Genomic DNA, 21700 nt, shown 5'->3' with positions numbered 1-21700 from the left:
AGAAAAAAAAAATTACCACTAAAATTTTGCTTTAGTCCCAAATTTTACATTTTAACAATGGGAAAGGAGTAAAAATTGCACCAAAATTTGTCCCCCAATTTCTGCTAAATGTAGAAATACCCCATATGTGGCTGTACAGTATTGCTTTACCATACAGTGAAACTCTGGAGGGACGGAGCGCTATTTGCCTCCTGGAGCACAGTTTTTTCTAGAATAATTTGCAGACTCCATATACAAAGCCCCTAAGTGCTAGAAGAGCCGAATCCCCCTCAAGTGACCTCACTTTGGAAATTATACCCATTTGGGAATTTATCTACAGATGTAGAAACAATTGACTCCATGGGTGTTTTCCAGAAACAAGCAGCAGTGGATGCTGCTGAGTGAAAATTGCAAACTGCCGTTGTAACAACCAGTACGTTGTAGTCCCCAGCTTGTGCTTCTGGAGACACGCGCCCGTAAATTAGGTGGGCACTTATCGCTACAGAAATGCCAAACATGCAGACGCTGACTGCGGTTTAGGCACACAAACTCATAAGGGAAGATTTTAAACCCCTGAAAGATCCATTCACTATAATGAGGCAGACGAGTTACTCTGCACTTCTGAAAAAGGCAACGCCGAACAGAGGCCAGACTGAGTGCACAAAACTCTAGCCAACGGCACGTTTATGCACGCCTAAAATGAATGGACACCGCCGGATCACAGGACAGACTGCGTCCACAGTGCCTCCATCTGTCTTATTATAGGGAATCTTCTGCCAGGGGTTGTGTCTGAATCACGTATTTCAGAGATTTACATGGAAACCCCTGTGTAAGCGCAGAGCGCAGGATAAATGTGAGCCAAGCCTTACTGCGATCTTTGGGAGGCAGAATGAAAAAAAGGAAAAAATAAATAAATAAATCAAACAGCAGGTGAAGAATTAGCTTTATTTATTTTTTATGCTGTTCCTCGTGCGGTTAGATTACAGCAATACCATATTTATAATGTTTTTTTCTGTTTGGCTGCTTTCACACACTAAAAGATGCAAAAACACGTTTTTCGCGTCGCTGTATATTGAGAGCTATAATCTTTCCATATTTCTGGTGACAAAGTCATGTGAGGGCTTGTTTTTTCGCAGGACGAGTTGATGTTTTTATCGGTACCATTTTCGGTCACAACCTTTTTTGAATGCTTTCTATTTCAACTTTTGGGAGGCAGAGTGAACAAAAACCAGCAATTCAGGAATTAGTTAAATCAGCAGAATGCATGGGGAGTTTGTCAACCACCCTAACCCACTTTGTTTTTGCCATAAATGAAGGATGGAAAATGGCCCAAAAGAACCCCATATACCTCTCCAGCCAAGTTTCAGGTTGTATTCTACCTTTCTGCTTCACTTCCTGTCTCCTGGTATCAGCTATGTGGTCAGAGCCATAGCTTACTTTTAGAATCCCTTGAATGTGCTGCAAGCTGGTAGTGACAACACCCCTCCCATTATTCCCCAGCTTCACACACAGCCTCAACATAACATCCCGTTTAGTAAACAGCTGCAGGAAAGTCACCGATACAGTGCATAGGTGTAAAGCAAAGCACCAGGACACCAGCCCTGGCAATAAAGATTATCCCTTGCTCCCCCTCGGTGACTAAACATGTTCTACTGTAACGGGATAAATAGATGGGGAGAGATCCATCAATGTTTATTTCACCTAGTATTCCCTTTGTGGGTGAGCATTCACGTGACTGCGTGCATGCGATTTGCATTGTGGTGGTCACGTGCCGACCAGACTATTGCGCTTCTCTTAATTCTGTTCTAATAAGAGAAGCCAGATGAGACTAGTAAACACATCACGCACGGTCATAATTTGGCTGTCTACAGTCACAGTGCCTGCAGATTTTTCTCATGAGACTGGACAACGACTTTAATGACGCAGCCAATTTGGGGCATTAGAACATAGCTTCATTTTTAAAATATGGCAGATTTCAAATTTACATTGCAATAACTGATCTTGAGAATATATATTTTTATTATAGTGTACTTAACCTTTTCACTCCCAAGCCTGTTCCCACCTTCCTGACCAGCCCAAGTTTTTCAATTCTGACCAGTGTCACTTTATGTGGTAACTCTTAAACGCTTCAATATATCCCAGTGATTCTGACATTGTACGTCATGATAGTAGTACATTTAGGTTGATATGATCTGCATTTATTTATGAAAATATCTTTAAAAAAAAAATTGAAAATTTTCGCAATTTTTACATTTTTATGCCCTTAAACCAGATAGTCATCTCACACAAAATAGTTAATGAATAACATATGCAATATATCTACTTTACATCAGCATCAATTTTGAAACAAATTTTCTTTGCTAGGAAGTTAGAAGGGTTAAAAGTGTCAGTGATTTTTTTCAACAAAATTTACAAAAGCTATATTTTTTTTTCTTAGGGACATCACCTTTGAAGTGACTGAGGGGCCTATATTACTGAAAATACCCAAAAGTGACAAAATTCTATGAACTGCACCCGTCAAAGTCCTCAAAACCACATTCAAGAAGTTTATTAACCCTTTAGGTGCTTCACAGGAATTAAAGCAATGTGGAAGGAGAAAATGGAAATTTTACTTTTTCCCCACAAAAATGTTTCCTTTTCACAAGGTTAACAGGAGGAAATGTAGCATACAATTTGTTGTGCAATTTCAACAATAAAGCATATGTGGTGGAAAACTACTGTTTGGGCGCACGGCAGGGCTCGGAAGAAAAGAAATACCATTTGACTTTTGAAGTGAAGAATTGGCTGGAATAGATAGTGGATGCCATGCCACATTTGCAGAACCCCTGATGTGCCTATACAATGGAAATGCCCCACATGACACCATTTTTTAAACTACTCCCCTCAAGGAATTTATCTAGAGATCTGGTGAGCACCTTAAAGCCACATATGCTTCACAGAATTTTATAACATTTAGTCGTGAAAATAAACTACATTTTTCCAAGAAAAATGTTGCTTTAGCCCCAAATTTTCAATGGTATTCGGAGAAAACAGACCTCCAAATTTGTTGTACAATTTCTCCTGAGTACATCGATACCCAATATGTGGTGGGAAACTACTGTTTGGGCACATGGCAGGGCTCAGAAGGGATATAGAGCTATTTGCATTTTAGAGGACCATTTGAAGAGCCCCTGACATGCTAAAACAGAAAACCACACACAAGTGACCCCATTTTGGAAACTACACCTCCTCTCAAGCAATTCCGCTAGGAGTGTAGTGGGCATTTTTAACCCTCAGGCTATTCATAGAATTGTTTAACACTGGTCTGAGTCAATAGAAAAAAATAAATCAACAATTTGACACTAAAATATTGCTTTGGCTCCAAGTTTTTAATTTTCAAAAGGGATAATAGGAGTAAAATAAATGGTAAAATGATACACAATTTCTTCCTAGTTTGCCAAAACTCCACGTGTGGTCAAAAACTACTTTTGATGCACAGTGCAAAGCTCAGAAGGGAAGAAGCGCCATACTGGATCGGAGATTTTGCCAGAATGGCTTGAGGGTGCCATGTCACATTGGCAGAGGCCCTGAAGTGCCAACAGACACCTCCCATAAGTGAACCCACTTTACAAACTACACCCCCCAATGAATTTATCTATGGGAAGAGTAAGCATGTTGACACCACATGTGCCTCACAGACTTTTATACCATTGAGTGGTTATGGACCTTTCAGTTTGTTGTGCATTTCCTGCTTAGTAGGCCAATACCCTACAAGTAAATTGGGAACTACTTTTCAGGCACAGTGAAAAGCTGAGAAGGGAAGGAGCGCCATATAGTGCAGATTTTGCGGTTATGATTTGTGTGAGCCATGTCACATTGGCAGAGCCCCTGAGGTGCCAGATCAGCAGAACATCCCATAAGTAACCCTATTTTACAAACTACACCTCTCAATGAATTCATCTAAGGGTGCAGTGATCATATTAAAAGCATAGTTGCCTCTCAGAATTTTATACCATTGGGAAGTGAAGAAAAAATAATTACATTTTTAACCACAAAAACTTTGCTTTGCTTTATCCCCAGATTTTACATCTTCACAGGTGAAAAAAATGGGTAAAAATGGTACCAAAATGTGTCACAATTTCTGCTTTTGTGGCAATACCCCATATGTGAGTGTACCGTACTCTTTATCCATAGAGCAAGACTTGGCAAGGAAGGAGCACTATTTGACTCTTGAGCGCACAAATTTTCGCAGAATAGTTTGCAGAGTCCATATAAAGAGCCTCTTAATGCCAGAAAGTCGAATCATCCCTAAAGTGACCCCATTTTGTAAATTACACCCATATGGGAATTTATCTATAGATTTAGTGACAATTTTGACTCCATTGGTGTTTTCCAGAAACAAACAGCAATGGATGTTGTTGAGTGAAAATTGCAAATCTGCCTGTGTGTCCGTACATTGCAGTACCCAATTCGTGTTTCTGGAGATACGCACCCTGTAAATTAAGTGGTCTCTCATTGCTACAGACATGCGAAACATGTGGACGCTAAATGTGGTTTAGGCACACTGTGGGGCTCAGAGGTGGGTTGTAGCATTTAGATTTAGGTAGCGTAGATTTTGCTGGATTACTTTTTTGCCCTCACATCTCATATGCCAAGAACTGAAAACATTACAGATCTCGAAAAATTGTGACAAGCTAATTTTTTTTTTAAATAAAAAAAATATGCATAATAGTTCTGACCTGGATAATCTTATTGCCAGGTCAGTTATACCGTATAGTGAACATGGAAAATAAAACTCAATTGTGTAATTGCACTTTTTTTTTGCAATTTCAACGCACTTGAGCTTTTTTTCTTGCTTTCCCAAACATCACTTGATAAAATGAAGGTTGTGTTGCAACAGTACATCTGGTCCTTCAAGAAACAAGCCCTCATATGGCTATGTGTAAGGAAAAATAATAAAAAGTTATGGCTCTTGGAAGACTGGGAGGCAAAAAAACAAAATGGCCTTGTCAGGAAAAAAAAAAAAAAAGTTACATTTTTGGGAATAGAGCTGGAAGTGAATTAAAAAAATATTACAGTAAGATCACTTGCAGAGCCCCTAAATATCAGGATAGATGAAAGTGACTCCATAATGTAAACTACAATCGCAACCCCCCCCCCCAAGGAATTCATCTAGGGTGTAGTGAGTATTGTAAATGCACAGGCGTTGTCCAGAAATTAGTGCGCAATCGATGCAGTGAAAATCTGTAATCTTTCCACAAATAAAACTTCAGCGCCCAGTTTTCACTACAGTGATAGGACAGTTCTCCATTATGCCTTACTTCTTGGTTTTTATAAACACCCTACGTGTGGCCTTCATCTTTTGGCAGGATATATGACTGACTTTTCAAAGTGTTCTTTTTGCAACTTTTCTGGCAAAAACACTGGTGTAAACTGGAACAAACATTCCCTTTATTACTTTTGTGAAATAAAAACACAGTTTTAAAAAAAATAGTTTGTATAGCAATATTCTAAGAGTTATAAAAAATTTCTATCTACAGGGATGTGGAATTGCATCTTTCAGGCCGAGATGTAAATTTATTGGTACAATTTTTGGACGCTTGTCAGTTTTTGATCGCTTTTTAATCACACCAAAACTGGCTTTTTACTTTTAGTGTTCACTGTTTGGAGAGAGGTGAAGGGACCTTAAATTTTACTTCGATTTTAGATTACTTTTTTTTTTTACAATAAAATATGCATATCCATTTTGTGACATCACTTTATCTTCAATTTTTCACAGCCTTCACTTGTGTGATAAATGACACTCTAGTACAAGTCGTGACGAACAAGGCAAAATTACATTTATTTTTTATAATAAATATGAGAGGAAAATCACAATTTTGCACATTTTGTTTTACTTTGTTCCATTGTGGACTGTTTATGCGGGACTTGAGCATCTAAGTTTCTGATTGCTGGTATATTACACTACCATACTTCAGTATCACAGAGCATTTATTAAACATGTCCATTTTCCAATGACAAAGCACATTAGACCCAACGGCTGGCAAGGCCCACCTGACTCCTGTATATGTCAAGTGGTGAGGCCATTTTTAGCCATCTACACCCAGCGACTACATAGCATTGAGTGGAGGATGGGGTACAAAGGAAGCCCCATCCCTCTGTCAACCCACTAAATGCCATGGAATCACAGAGCCCAGTCATTGAGGAAAAGTGATCTCTATGCAACATGTCACAGGTGGACCCAAATGCACCATAATAGCAGGTCATTGACTGCAAAAACATTAATATCAGCAGCATATAGAGTACAAACAGGAAGGAAGGTTAAGATTTTAAGATTAAGACAGATTATGTCAAATCGTCAGTACAAAGGAAGAACTTAAATTGAATCAGAATATTCTAAACTCATTTTTACCTGTGCCCTTTAAACACCTTCTCATGTTCAGTATTAAATGTTCTATCTCGCTGCACAGGCTAAAAAGATAAGAGAAAATGGCTTTTAGGGATTTAGGAGACCTTAAAAGGGAACTTGTCATTTTAATTTTTTAAATATTTTTTCTAAATTTGCAATGTTGCAATTTTTACACTTTACATAATTACTAGACTCACATTTCTTGCTCTGTAGAGAAGACTATTCACTATAGGTGAGGTTACACCTCCCCTTTCACAATCACCTTTGTCCATACAGAGCATGGCTAGTTATAGTTCTATACAAATAAGGTCTGAGTCAGTCTATTACAGCTAATGTATATGTGAAAACAGGGAATAAGCGTTAAATATTAGTCCTAATGGCTAAGTGTTAAAATTGCAAACATATTTAATACACATACACACAGTCATGGCCGAAAGTCTGGGCACCCATGAAATTGTTACAGAAAATGAACCATTTCTCCCAGAAACTTATTGCAATTAGGCTGAGTTCACACGATGCGTATTTCATGCGTTTCCGCGGCGTTTTTGCAGTTGCGTAAACACCGCGGAAACGCATGAAAAACGCATGGTAGAAGGGAAGCAATGTTCCCCAATGAAAATCCGCATGGGCTGTGCCCATGATGCGGATTTTTCCGCAGCGTAAACGCTGCGCTCAAAAATCTGCAGCATGTCAATTAATTTTGCGGAAACGCGGCGATTTCGCCGCCATTGACTTGCATTAGAACGCGCCAATTCCGCAAGACTGCATCTGTACTTGCGTTATTGGTGCGTTCTAATGTGCGGATGGTACCCGGGTGTAGAGGAGAGGAGAGTCTCATCCACACCCAGGTACCATTAAAAAAGCTGTAAAAAAAGAATAAAATAAAAAATAAATGTATTCTTACCTTCTGTCGGCCCGCGCAGCGCTCCCGCTTGGTTCCCGGCACTTGCAGTGAGTTGTAGGACCTGATCTGACGTCAGAGTCATGTGACGGGTCACGTGACGCTGACGTCGGCAGGTCTTTCAATTCAAAGTTGCCGGCGAGGGAGAACAGATTGAGCAGGACAGCGCGGGCCATCGGAGGTAAGTATATACACTCTCTCGGGTCACACTATATAAATCATTGCTGTTTGCATGGATTTATACAGTGTGACCTAGTTGTCAAGCACTTTCCAAGTGATGCTATCGCCTGGAAAGCGCTTGTCAATCTGCATGCGGAAACGCATGTGAATCTGCATGTGGATCCGCATGTATTCTGCAGGAAAAACGCATGCACAATCTGCATGCGTTTTTTCTGCCAGGGAGATGCAGAAATGATGCAGAAATTTTCTGCTTCATTTCTGCATCGTGTGCACATACCCTTACACTTGTTTTTTATATACATGTTTATTTCCTTCGTGGTGTATTAAAGCACCACAAAAGAAAGAAAATAAAAGCAAAACTTGACAATTTCACACTAAGGCTGTGTGCCCACGATGCGTTTCTGGCGCGTATTTTGGTGCGTATTTGCAGCAAGTAAACGCTCCAGAAACGCATTGCATACCTTATCCCATGACTTCCTATGACATTTTGCAAGTTCTGTGCACATGGTCCGTATTTTTTCTGCACAGATTTTACTTGCAGAAAAAATAAGGACATGACCAATTCTTGTGCGTTTCCGCATGTGTATTTGCCTATACAATGCATTGGAAAAACGCATGGCAAATACGCGTCAAATACGCATGTAAAAACCGAATGCGTTTTTCTGCCAAGGAGATGCAGAAATGCTCAGGAAAATTTCTGCTTCATTTCTGCATCGTGGGCACTAAGCCTTAACCCCAAAAATGGGCCTTTTCAAATATGTTGGTAAACAACTTTGTTTCAAGCATGTGATGCTCATTTAAACTCACCTGTGGCAAGTAACAGGTGTATGCAATATGAAAATCACACCTAAAACCAGATAAAAAGGGGGAAAAGTTGAGTCAATCTTTGAATTGTGTGTCAGTATGTGCCACACAAAGCATGGATAACTGAAAGAGAAGAGAACTGTCTGAGAACTTAAGAACCAAAATTGTTGAGAGAAAAAAAAACAAAAAAAAAACAACAATCTCCAGAGATCTTGATGTTCCTTTGTCTAACGTGCGCAACATAATCAAGAAGTTTACCACCCATGGCACTGTAGCTAATGACCCTGAATGTGGACGGCAGAGAAAAATAAATGAAAGGTTGCAACACAGGATAGTTCGGATGGTGGATAAGCAGCCCCAATCAAGTTCCAAAGAAATTCAAGCTGTCCTGCAGGCTCAGGGTGCATCAGTGTCAGCGTGAACTCTGTCGACATTTGAATGAACCGCTATGACAGGAGACCCGGGAGGAAAACACAGCTAACAGACATAAAAAAGCTAGACTGCAGTTAGCCAAAATGTACGCGAGTACGCAAAAATCCTTCTAGGAAAGTATCTTGTGGACAGATGAGATTAAGATAGAGCCCTTTGGTAAAGCAGATCATTCTAATGTTTACCAAAACAGAATGAGGCCTACAAAGAAAAGAAACCAGTACCTACAGTCAAATCTGGTGGAGATTCAAAGCTGTTTTGGGGTTGTTCTGCCGCATCTGCCACTGGTTGCCTTGACTGTGCGAAAGGAGTCAAGAAATTTGAAGATTGCTAAAGGATTTTGGGTCGCAATGTAGTGCCCAGTGTCAGAAAGCTGGGTTTGTGTCCTAGGTCATGATTCTTTCAGAAGGACAAGGACCCCAAACATACTTCAAGAAGCACCCAGAAATGTATGGAAACAAAGCGTTAGAGAGTTCTGAAGTGGCCAGCAATGAGTCTGGATCTAAATTCCATTGAACACCTGTGGAGAGGTCATAAAATTGCTGTTGGGAGAAGGTACCCTTCAAATCTGAGAGACCTGGAGCAGTTTTCAAAAGAAGAGTGGTCCAAAATTACAGTTGAGAGGTGTAAGAAGTTTGTTGATGGTTACAGGAAGTGATTGATTGCAGTTATTTATTCTAGAGGGTGTGCAACCAAATAAGTTGAGGGTGGCAACAATTTTGTCCAGACCATTTTTTGGGGTGGTGTGTTAAATTATGTCCAATTTGCCTTTTATTCAGTTTTTTTGTGTTATTCCAATACACACAAAGTAAAACGTGTGTATAGCAAAAAATGTGTAACTGCACTCATTTTCTGGAAGACATCATTTTCTGAAACAATTTCAATGGTTCGAACACTTTCGGCCATGACATACATATCAAAAACACATTGCCATTAAGTTCACAAGCAGACATGTCCTGTTTTGAGCCAATGAATCTTACCCATTCACAAAGATCCACCTGAAATATTGTTCCATCACTTCCCCCACAGAATAAATGATATTCCGCAGGGTCAAAGGTTACTGACATGATTCGAACATCAAAGAGGATAGACACAAGAAGCTCCCCAGATGCAATATCCCAAAGCTATAGGAGAAAAAAAAAAATGATAATCAACTACCAGATTGTTGAAAGGGTTGCCACAACTTTTACATTGATGACCTATCCTTAAGGAATCTGACAGTGGATACATGCTGCCCAAACCTCAAGCAGCATGTATCTAGCTGTATGATTTCAGCCAGCAATTCCAAGAAAATTAAAAAAAAAACAAAAAAAACAAACAACATACTTTAAAGGGCGGCCGGGTGACCATGTTAAAAAGGCTGGTCCTAGGCGCTTCCTCTCGGTAAGGGACGGAGGTCTCCCTGCGTGTGTGTACAGGATGAGACCTGTCAGTCATTGGGAGTGGGAGGATAGAGGCCATTGAGGACCAGCCTTTTTCAACTAGTTGCCCATGCAGTTCGGTCCCCGTTGGCTTTTAAATAGTTTTTCTCTGAAACTCTGCAATGTTCAAAGAAGACATACATGACTGAAATCATACAGCCAGTGCCTGATACATGCTGCTTGAACCATGGGCAGCATGTATCTGCTGTCAGGTCACCTTTAAATTGTGGTGACCACTACTATCTGTTATAGGCTGATGAATGTTCCTATCCAGGACTGAAAACACGTTTGCTACGAAACATATGAATAGTTTTACCAAATAAACTATTGGAGAAGCATACAGTGGGGAAAGTATTTGATACACTGCCTATTCTGCAGGTTTTCCCAGTGAAAGAATGGAGAGGTCTGTAATTTTTATCATAGGTACACTTCACCTATGAGAGACAATCAAAAAATAAAAAAATCATATACAATGTGATTTTCTGTTTAAATAATTACATTGCATGAAGTATTTGATCACCTACCAACCAGAAAGATTTTGTCTCTCTCAGATGAAGTGTACCCAAGATAAAAATTAGACCTTTCCATTATTTGTAGGTGGAAAAACTTGCGCGTGTGAGTATATGATTACACTAATATTCTCATAGGAACATTCAGTGAAGGACAAATGCATAGCTCATAAAATGAGCAAGTGCAATCCAGTCAAGAATAACCAAAAATACTTCATTAAGGTTACGCATCTTCTTTTCTTGGCATGAAATAGCTAAACTTCGGCTAAGTCATCAGTATAAGATCAGTGGGAGTGGGGGGAGTGGGGTCAAAAACCAGCACTCCCACAGATCAGCAGTTATCACTTCATATTAATTTACTTTTACTTTATATAGTGTACATGGTACGGATTAATACGTTTTGCAGTTTAAGTAGATCAAGATATGCTCGATTTTTCTGACTCAGGCCAAGTCCCCACTATCAAAATTTGGTCAGTATTTTTTCTCAGGAGTGGGAGCCAAAACCAGGAATGGGTGATAGAGACAAGTGCACCAATTCTGCTTTTATTATACCTTTTCTCTGATTGTTCCTCACCTGGTTTTGGCTCCCACGCCTGAGAAAAAATACTGACCAAATACTGATAGTGCTACTCTGAAGCTTATGCCACAGCCCCACTAAGATGGGGACAAATGCCTGCAGTAGGAACAGGCTGCCAATGTAAGTCTAAACAATGCAGTTATTAGATTAAAAGCAATATCTAAATGGTCAAACAGCAGTGATCAGAGCTAGCTCCAGTGGCTGCTGTTAGAAGCAGGTGACAAATATATGACACTTCCAGCACCTGCTACTGAGCTCATTCCATATACCCGACCTGTGACCTACACAGAAAATATTTATGTGTAATACATGTGTGTAATTTATGCATTTCTCTCCCTCTGAAGACAGACACACACAGACACACAATATCGTGAACGTTTTAGGCAGCTGTGAGAAAAATGCGTTTTAATAGTTTACTTTCAGCAGTTAAGATGCAAAATTAATAAAAAACAGAAATCTAAATTAGATCAATATTTGGTGTGACCACCCTTTGCCTTCAAAACAGCATCAACTCCTCTCGGTACACTTGCGTAAAGTTTTTTGAAGTTACTTGGCAGGGAGATTGAGCCCAACATCTTAGAGAATTAACCACAAATCTTCTATGGATGAAGGCTTCTGCAAATACTTCTGTGTCTTCATATAATCCCACAGAGAATATAGGACATTAAGATCAGGGTTCTGTGGTGGCCATATCCTCACTTCCAAGACTCCTTGTTCATCAAGGATAAGATATACAGTACAGACCAAAAGTTTGGACACACCTTCTCATTTAAAGATTTTTCTGTATTTTCATGACTATGAAAATAGTACATTCACACTGAAGGCATCAAAACTATGAATTAACACATGTGAAATTATATACTTAACAAAAAAGTGTGAAACAACTGAAAATATGTCTTATATTCTAGGTTCTTCAAAGTAGCCACCTTTTGCTTTGATGACTGCTTTGCACACTCTTGGCATTCTCATGATGAGCTTCAAGAGATAGTCACCGGAAATGGTCTTCCAACAATCTTGAAGGAGTTCCCAGAGATGCTTAGCACTTGTTGGCCCTTTTGCCTTCACTCTGCGGTCCAGCTCACCCCAAACCATCTTGATTGGGTTCAGGTCTGGTGACTATAGAGGCCAGGTCATCTGGTGTAGCACCCCATCACTCTCCTTCTTGGTCAAATAGCCCTTACACAGCCTGGAGGTGTGTTTGGGGTCATTGTCCTGTTGAAAAATAAATGATGGTCCAACTAAACGCAAACCGGATGGAATAGCATGCTGCTGCAAGATGCTGTGGTAGCCATGCTGGTTCAGTATGCCTTCAATTTTGAATAAATCCCCAACAGTGTCACCAGCAATGCACCCCCACACCATCACACCTCCTCCTCCATGCTTCACAGTGGGAACCAGGCATGTAGAGTCCATCCGTTCACCTTTTCTGCGTCGCACAAAGACACGGTGGTTGGAACCAAAGATCACAAATTTGGACTCCTCAGACCAAATCACAGATTTCCACTGGTCTAATGTTCATTCCTTGTGTTCTTTAGCCCAAACAAGTCTCTTCTGCTTGTTGCCTGTCCTTAACAATGGTTTCCTAGCAGCTATTTTACCATGAAGGCCTGCTGCACAAAGTCTCCTCTTAACAGTTGTTGAAGAGATGTGTCTGCTGCTAGAACTCTGTGTGGCATTGACCTGGTCTCTAATCTGAGCTGTGGTTAACCTGCGATTTCTGAGGCTGGTGACTCGGATAAACTTATCCTCAGAAGCATAGGTGACTCTTGGTCTTCCTTTCCTGGGGCGGTCCTCATGTGAGCCAGTTTCTTTGTAGCGCTTGATGGTTTTTGCAATTGCACTTGGGGACACTTTCAAAGTTTGCCCAATTTTTCAGACTGACTGACCTTAATTTCTTAAAGTAATGATGGGCACTCGTTTTTCTTTACTTAGCTGCTTTTTTCTTGCATTAATACAAATTCTAACAGTCTATTCAGTAGGACTATCAGCTGTGTATCCACCAGACTTCTGCACAACACAACTGATGGTCCCAACCCAATTTATAAGGCAAGAAATCCCACTTATTAGACCGGACAGGGCACACCTGTGAAGTGAAAACCATTTCCAGTGACTACCTCTTGATGCTCATCAAGAGAATGCCAAGAGTGTGCAAAGCAGTCATCAAAGCAAAAGGTGGCTACTTTGAAGAACCTAGAATATAAGACATATTTTCAGTTGTTTCACAGTTTTTTGTTAAGTATATAATTCCACATGTGTTAATTCATAGCTTTGATGCCTTCAGTGTGAATGTACAATTTTCATAGTCATGAAAATACAGAAAAATCTTTAAATGAGAAGGTGTGTCCAAACTTTTGGTCTGTACTGTATATTAATGGCATTGGTTATATGTTCAGGGTTGTGCTGCTGCAGAATAAATTTGAACGATATCAATGTCTTTCTGATGGTGTAACATGATTGATCAGCATCTCCCTATATTACTCAGCATTGAGGACAGAAAGAAAAGGGCAATTTTGTGGACTTTAGACAGTGGTTGGCCAAGGAAACTTAATGCAGCAGATAATAGACATATCAAGTTTAATTCTCTTCTAAATCGGAAGATATCCAGCAGTGTAATCAGCTTAAAACTAACAAGCTGTGGGACCCAGATGCACCCATCAACTGTTCAGAGAAGTCTATCCAGTCTTTTTAGAAGAATTGCAGCCAAAAAAAAACCAAAAACAGACCGTCCACATGTGCTCTGGACAGATTAGTCAAGATTAGTGATCGGGCGAGCACCAAGTATTTACAGCTGCTCGGTGATATGGTTAAATCGCTCACGTGTGGTTGATTTGCAACTGTTTGACAACTTTAATACATGTGAGGAATGTGTATGAAATTGACAGCTTTAGTACATGTAAGGAATGTCTAACAGTCGCAAATCATGCACACGGGAGTGATTCAAACATAACACCGAGCAGCTGTAACTACTTGGTGCTCGCCCGAGCATACTCACTGAAAGGGTTAACAGAATGTACTAGCTCAACACTAGTCAAGATGTGAAATATCTAGCAGTAACAGAAGCAGTTTGCTCACCGAAGGGCGGCAGTACAGTACAATAATGAGTCTGCAGGGAACAGTGAAGCATGCTAAAGGTTCCTTGTAAGAGTGGGGCTACATTTCAGAAAATGAAGTTGAGGATTTAGGTTGTGTGCCCACTATGCGTTTAATCTTTTCCGCAGCGGCAATTCCGCAGCGAAACAGCTTGGTAGAAGGTCGGCAATGTTCCCCAATGATAATCCACATGTGCTGTGCACATGCTGTGGAAAATTCCGCTGCAGATCATTGCGGAAAAATACGCAGCATGTCCATTCATTTTGCGGACACGCAGCGTAATCGCCACCATTGACTTGCATTGAATCACTTAATATCCGCATGACTACATGTGCACAAGCGGATATTAAGCGATTAAATGTGTGGATGGTACCCGGGTCTGGAGAAGAGGAGACTCTCATCCAGACCCGGGTACCATAGTACCTGTAAAAAAAAAAAAATTAAAATAAAAAAAAAAAAAAAACTCACCCTCTGATGACAGTGTCGTCCAGGCTCGCGATGGTGTAAAAGGACCTTCGATGACGTCATTTAGTCATGTGACAGGTCATGCGACCGCTGACGTCGCCAAATGACGTCATGGAAGGTCCTTTTAAACCACCGCGAGCCACTGGGGAGATCGGAGGAGACCGAGGGCCATCGGAAGGCGAGTATAATGTTTTTGTTTTACCATTTTATACTTTTTTTTAAAACTATTACTGGGTCACACTATATAAATCCATGCCGGTTGCATGGATTTATATAGTGTGACCAAGTTGTCAAGCACTTTCCAAGTGATGCTAAAATTGCTTGGAAAGCGCTTGTAAGCCCGCATGCGAAATCGCATGTGCAAAACGCGTGACAAACGCTTGTCCCTGGCTGAAAAAATGCATGTACAATCCGCAGGTACAATCCGCATGCGTTTTTTTCTGCCAGGGAGATGCAGAAACGCTCAGGAAAAATCCGGAGCATTTCTGCATCGTCGGCAAATAGCCTTAGTCTGGATTAATGGTGTTCCAATGCTGAGAAAAACAAGAAGATACTTAGCCATCATGTAATACCATCAGGGAGGCGTCGGATTGGCTCCAAATTTATTCTGAATCAGGATAATGACATTCCATTTCATTAACAATTATTTTAGGAATTGTGCAACCCTACAGCCACAGACAATCTGCGGTTAGTTTTCCAAGCTGTCCGAAACCATCTCCGTGCCGATTTCCTTCAAATACCTGTGTGCTTAGAAAAATTGATGTTTTGATATCAATAGGTCATCACACCAAATTTTGATTTAATTTAGATTTCACATTTGTTCACTTTGAATGTTGATCTTTAAAAAAAAAAAAAAAAAAAAAAAAAATGAATAACTATATTAGCATTTCTATTTTTGAAAGCATTCTTAGGCTATGTGCCCACGATGCAGAAATGCTCCGGATTTTTCCTGAGCGTTTCTGCATCTGCCTGTCAGAAAAAACGCATGCGGACTGCGCATGTGTTTTTCCTGCCAGGGACAAGCGGAACTGAAGCGTTCTTCCCATGCATTTCTGCATGCGGGTTATCAAGCGATTTTAGCATCACTTGGAAAGTGCTTGACAACTTGGTCACACTATATAAATCCATGCAACCGGCATGGATTTATATAGTGTGACTGTAAAGAATGGTAAAAATTAAAAAAATAAATATTATACTTACCTTCTGATGGCCCCCCAATGTCCTCGTCTCGGCTTGCCGGCAGCTCGCGGTAGATTTAAGGACCTGCCGACGTCAGTGGTCACGTGACCCGTCACATGACTAAATGACATAAGGGCAGGTTCTTTAGTCTACAGCGAGCTGCCGGCAAGCAGAGACGAGGACATTGGGGGGCCATCAGAAGTTAAGTATAATGTATATTTTTTTTATTTTATTTATTTATTTTTTTTACAGGTACTATGGTACCCGGGTCCGGAGGAGAGTCTCCTCTTCTCCAAACCTGGGTACCATCTGTACATTGAAATGCATGGAATCCTTATCTGTAGTTGCAGTGATGCGGAATCCAAGCGTTCCAATGCAGGTCAATGGCGGCGAAAACACCACGTTTACGCAAAATTGGTAGTGCTGCGTATTTTTCCGCAATGAGAATGCGCAGCAGAAATTTCTGAAGCATGTGCACAGAACATGCGGATTATCATTGGGGAACATGGCAGACCTTCTACCAAGTGTTTCAGCAGCGGAATTGCCATGCAGAAATGCCTAAAAAACGCATAGTGGGCACACAGCCATACTTGGCAGTAATTTTTCCCTACCTGCCTTAAACTTATGCACAGAACTGTAAATACAGGCACCCTTACGAGTCTTAAAATCCATATACAGACAGTAGTGACTTCTCAATCTGTATGTAGAATTTTGGGCCAAAGTTGCCATAGAGAACTATATTAATAGTTATTATATAACAAAGAAAACTGCAAGCTACAGAAACAATTAAACTTAATTTACAGGGTTTAATTACCTTAACTGTCTGGTCCAAAGACGAAGTAATTGCTCGGGATTGGGGCCCTCCAGTGCCACACTGCACATCAGTGATCGGAAGCGAATGTTGGGTCCACATGTGACGAGGTTCAGAACCTCGAGAACCTTCAGTCTGCAAAACACTGATACTAGAGACTGTTAGACATTTGTTACACCTTACAGTACTGACCTTTTAAAGAAGCAACAAAAATGTACTTTATTGAAAAAATAATGGTACTAAAATGAACATCAGCAAAATGTCATTAAAGGGGTGTTCCCATCTCCAAGATCCTATCCCAATATGTAGTAGGTGTAATAATAATAATAATAGCAAATAACGCCAATTAGAAATGTAGTATAGTTTTCTGATTCACTACGTCTCTTTCCTTATATGCAGGGCCTCAGGTATCCATGGATACAACCACTAGCAACTAGCTGACTGTCATTATATCAGTGGCTGTAACCATGGATACCCAAGGTCCTGCGATGACTGCACATGAGGAAAGAACTAGCAAATCAAAAAAACTATACTACATTTCTAATTGGAGGTATTTGCTAATGTTATTACACCTACTATATATTGGGATAGGATCTTGGAGATAAGAATACCCCTTTAAGTTTTGCATGCTGTTTGCTTTCTCACATTTTCCCTCTGAAGAGCATGCCAACATAAGAAAGATTGGATGTACATCAGCTCACGACTCGGATAAGCTTATTTCTGTTGAAAGATATACTAGCTCTTCCACTACCTTCTCAGTTTCTAGAACTTAAAGCTAACAATACTGAAAGGTGTTACACTATTCAGAAGTAGATCCCATTTTATATAAATGATGTAGTGTCATGTTCGGCTTTATCGAATAGTGTAAAATGCGACGCCATAGGACAATTGTCACCTTGTCTTTTCAGATTCACAGAAAAATATATCCACTTTGCTGACATATACAGAGAGTTATAATTGCAACCATAATAGCAGTAATTGTATGGACAGTGACTCAGTTCTTTGAATCTTACAAAATAAAACAGTATAAAATCTGCAGTAATCAATCTGGATCCAAGTTATTAATTCTTTACTGAACAAAAAATAAATAAATAAATCGCACAAACAAGAAAAAAAAACACTAAAAGTGGACCTACGCAGATGACAAAAAAAATGGGCAAGCCATACTTCTACAATGATTTCAAGTGTAGAAAAGTCTCAAAAATATACAAAAAAAGGAGTTACTAATATGTAGAACATAAAAAATGCATGTATATTAACCCCTTTACCCCCGAAGGTGGTTTGCATGTTAATGACCGGGCCAATTTTTACAGTTCTGACCACTGTCACTTTGAGGTAATTACTTTGGAACGCTTCAACGGATCCACCTGATTCTGAGATTGTTTTTTCGTGACAAATTGTACTTCATGATGGTAGTAAAATTTCTTCAATATCACTTGCGTTTGTGGGGGGAAAAAAAAAATATATATATCATTGCAATTTTCCATATATATATATTTTTTGTTAGGGAGCTATAAAGGGTTAAAAGTTGACCAGCGATTTCTAATTTTTCCAACAAAATTTATAAAACCATTTTTTTTTAGGGACCACATCACATTTGAAGTGACTTTGAGGGGCCTTTATGACAGAAAATACCCAAAAGTGACACCATTCTAAAAACTGAACCCCTCAAGGTGCTCAAAACCACATTCAAGAACTTTATTAACCCTTCAGGTGCTTCACAGGAATTTTTGGAACATGGAAGAATAAAAAAAATGAACATTTAGCTTTTTTCACAAAAATGTTACTTTAGACCCAATCATAAGGGAAGAGGAGAAAATGGACCCCAAAAACTTGTGCAATTTCTCCTGAGTACCCCGATACCCCATAAGTGGGAAAATACAGTGTTTGGGCACACGACAGAGTTCAGAAGGGAAGGAGCACGGTGTGACTTTTTGAATGCAAAATTGGCTGGAACTGAGAGCTGACGCCATGTCGCGTTTGGAGAGCCCCTGATGTGCCTAAATAGTGGAAACCCCCCACAAGTGACCCCATTTTGAAAACTAGACCCCTCAAGGATTTTATCAAGGGGTATAGGGAACATTTTGAACCCAGAAGTACGACACAGGATTTGATAACATTAGGTCATCATATTGAATAAGTTGTCATTAGTCTTGAGCGCAAGTGCTCGCTATTTGAGTTTGCATTGGGTACTCGGGTATGCACCATGTATTGCGACTGCTCAAGTGACCTGCTCAAGTCCCCACCCCGCATGTTTCACGATTATTAGATACAAAAAAAAAAAAAACATGCAGGGATTGCTCGTGCATGGCAGGCAATACACGAAAGTTTTTTTTTTGGCTGTATAACAGCCGCGAAATATGCGGGGCCTCGAGCATGTTACTCGAGCACTTGAGTTTAACCAATAGTCGCCATATAAGTTGTAACGGGTCTGGGAGGCGGAACCTCTGAGCAACTTATACAAGGGGGCGGTCCTTGTAAGGAAGCGGGTGGCGACCAGGGAAGACAGGCAGGTAGTCACAGCAGGTGACCGGGACAGTCTATGGGTAAACGGGCAGGAGGTCACGGCAAGTGACCGGGGCAGTCTCTGGGTGAACGGGCAGGAGGTCACGGCAAGTGACCGGGACAGTCTCTGGGTGAACGGGCAGGAGGTCACGGCAAGTGACCGGGACAGTCTCTGGGTAAAGGGTAGGTACGACCTGTGACGGCTGAGCCTCCAGGTAGGCTAGCAGGCAGATGGCAGATGTGTGCTCCCAGGTGAGCAGGCGAGAGTCTCTGGATAAGCAGGTGGTCACAGCATGTGACGGCGGAGCCTCCAGGTAGGCCAACAGGCAGGTAGCAGATGAGCGCTCCCAGGTGAGCGGGCAAGAGTCTCTGGACTGGCAGGTGGTCACAGCACGTGACGGCGGAGCCTCCAGGTAGGCTAGCAGACAGGTAGCAGATGAGCGCTCCCAGGTGAGCGGGCAAGAGTCTCTGGACTGGCAGGTGGTCACAGCACGTGACGGCGGAACCTCCAGGTAGGCTAGCAGGCGGGTAGCAGGTGGGCGCTCGCAGGTGAGCGGGCAAGCTGGTCCATAGACAGACTGACAGGTGTCGGAAGGCAGACCGTCGGACCTCAGGCTAGCAAGCAGGTAACTGGCAGGTAACTGGCAGGTAACTGGAAACGGGACCTGAGGGCTGAAGCAGAGTAGTGAACAGTGCAACAACATTGCTCGGGCACCTCCATTTTGGAGGAGGTGCCTATATATGGTGAAGTCCTCCGGCCATTGGCCGGGGACTCCTTAGGACGACGCGCGCGGCCCCTTTAAGAGGGGGGGAGCGCGCGCGCGCCCTGAGCACCGTGGCCGGGAAGGAGCGCGCGCTGCCAGCAGAGCAGGAGGAGGACGCCGGGCTCGGAGCGGAGAGGTGAGGGGAACAGCGTCCCTGCCTAGCAGAGGGCAGGGACGCAGACGCTGCAGTACCCCCCCCTTTAGGCCCCCCCTTTTTTAGGCCAGACAGAAATTTAGCAAGGATGAGAGGGGCATGGATGTTCTCCCGGGGCTCCCACGTTCTCTCTTCAGGACCAAACCCCTTCCAATCTACTAGAAAAAAGGTCTTTCCTCTTACCCTTTTTGTGGCCAGAATGTTCTCTACCTCAAACTCGTTTTCAGTGGAAACCGGAGCAGGAGGCGTACCTGTAGACTTGAAAAAAGAGTTAAGTACCACGGGTTTGAGGTGAGATACATGGAAGGAGTTAGGGATCCGCAAGTTGGCCGGGATTTTCAATTTATAGGCCACCGGGTTGATCTGACTGATGACCTCCAGAGGACCGATGAACCGAGGCCCTAACTTATAGGAAGGAATTTTGAGCCGGACATACTTGGACGAGAGCCAGACCTTATCCCCTGGACGGAATTGAGGAGAATCCAGACGTTTTTTGTCAGCATGTCTTTTCATACGCTCGGACGACTGAGGGAGTGCGGACCGGGTACTCTCCCACAAGGAGGAAAATTTGTTAACAAGAGATTCCGCAGCCGGATTATCCACCGAGGTGGAGACGGGAAATGGGATCCGAAGATGCTGACCTAAGACTACAAAAAAACGGGGATTTGAAGGAAGATTCGCTCTCGTGATTGTTGTAAGAGAATTCGGCCCATGGCAGGAGATCCACCCAGTCAGAATGGTGGGCATTAACGAAGTGCCGGAGGTAACTGGTCAGGATCTGATTGATCCGCTCCACTTGACCATTAGACTGTGGGTGGTAAGCGGAGGAGAAGTCCAGGGTGACGTCTAGCAATTTACAAGTGGCTCTCCAGAAACGTGAGGTGAACTGTACCCCACGATCCGACACGATGTGGAGGGGCAGGCCATGAAGACGGAAGATGTGGCGGATAAAGTCTTTAGCCAGCTCGGGTGCAGACGGGAGGCCTGGCAGGGGAATAAAGTGAGCCATCTTGGAAAAGCGGTCAGCGACCACCCAAATGACCGTACAACCGGCAGAGACGGGGAGATCAGTTATAAAGTCCATAGCAATATGCTGCCAGGGGGCAGCAGGCACAGGAAGCGGAAGGAGGCAACCGGCTGGCAGGTGTCTCAGGACTTTGTTGCGGGCGCAGGACACACAGGCAGAAACAAAGTCTATTACGTCCTTGTGCAGGGTAGGCCACCAGTAGTGCCGGGTAATAAGCTGGAGGGTCTTTTTCTGACCGGCGTGGCCAGCTAGTTTAGATGAATGGCCCCAGTGTAGGATCTTCTCCCGATCAGGTACTGAAACGAACGTCTTACCGGGAGGGAGACGATTTAGACTCACGGGAGCCACTTGCATTACTCTGGCGGGATCGATGATATGTTTGGGTTCTTCCTCGAGATCGGACACCAGAAAGGATCGGGACAAGGCGTCTGCTTTGATTTGGTCAGCCGGGCGAAAATGAAGAACAAAATCAAAGCGAGCAAAAAACAAGGACCACCGGGCTTGGCGCGGGTTAAGT

At 42.0% G+C, this 21700-nt stretch overlaps 1 protein-coding gene across 1 annotated transcript in view; it reads right to left on the bottom strand.

The window, feature by feature from the left end:
- The window catches only part of LOC141176271 (WD repeat-containing protein 18-like), a 64398-nt gene that overhangs the window by 24342 nt on the left and 18356 nt on the right, over window positions 1-21700 (bottom strand). The window contains exons 4-6 of the mRNA XM_073660230.1: window positions 16737-16878; window positions 9662-9805; window positions 6371-6429 (exon numbers count right to left, since the gene is read on the bottom strand). Of these exons, the coding sequence (XP_073516331.1) occupies window positions 6371-6429; window positions 9662-9805; window positions 16737-16878 (345 nt within the window). The remainder of the gene's footprint in view (window positions 1-6370; window positions 6430-9661; window positions 9806-16736; window positions 16879-21700) is intronic.

Source organism: Phyllobates terribilis, unplaced genomic scaffold, assembly GCF_046119375.1.
Source record: "Phyllobates terribilis strain yellow unplaced genomic scaffold, ASM4611937v1 Scaffold_22__1_contigs__length_20350403, whole genome shotgun sequence".
Taxonomy (NCBI): domain Eukaryota; kingdom Metazoa; phylum Chordata; class Amphibia; order Anura; family Dendrobatidae; genus Phyllobates; species Phyllobates terribilis.
The sequence above is the reverse complement of the archived record's forward strand: the minus strand, read 5'-3'. Positions and strand labels throughout refer to the sequence as shown.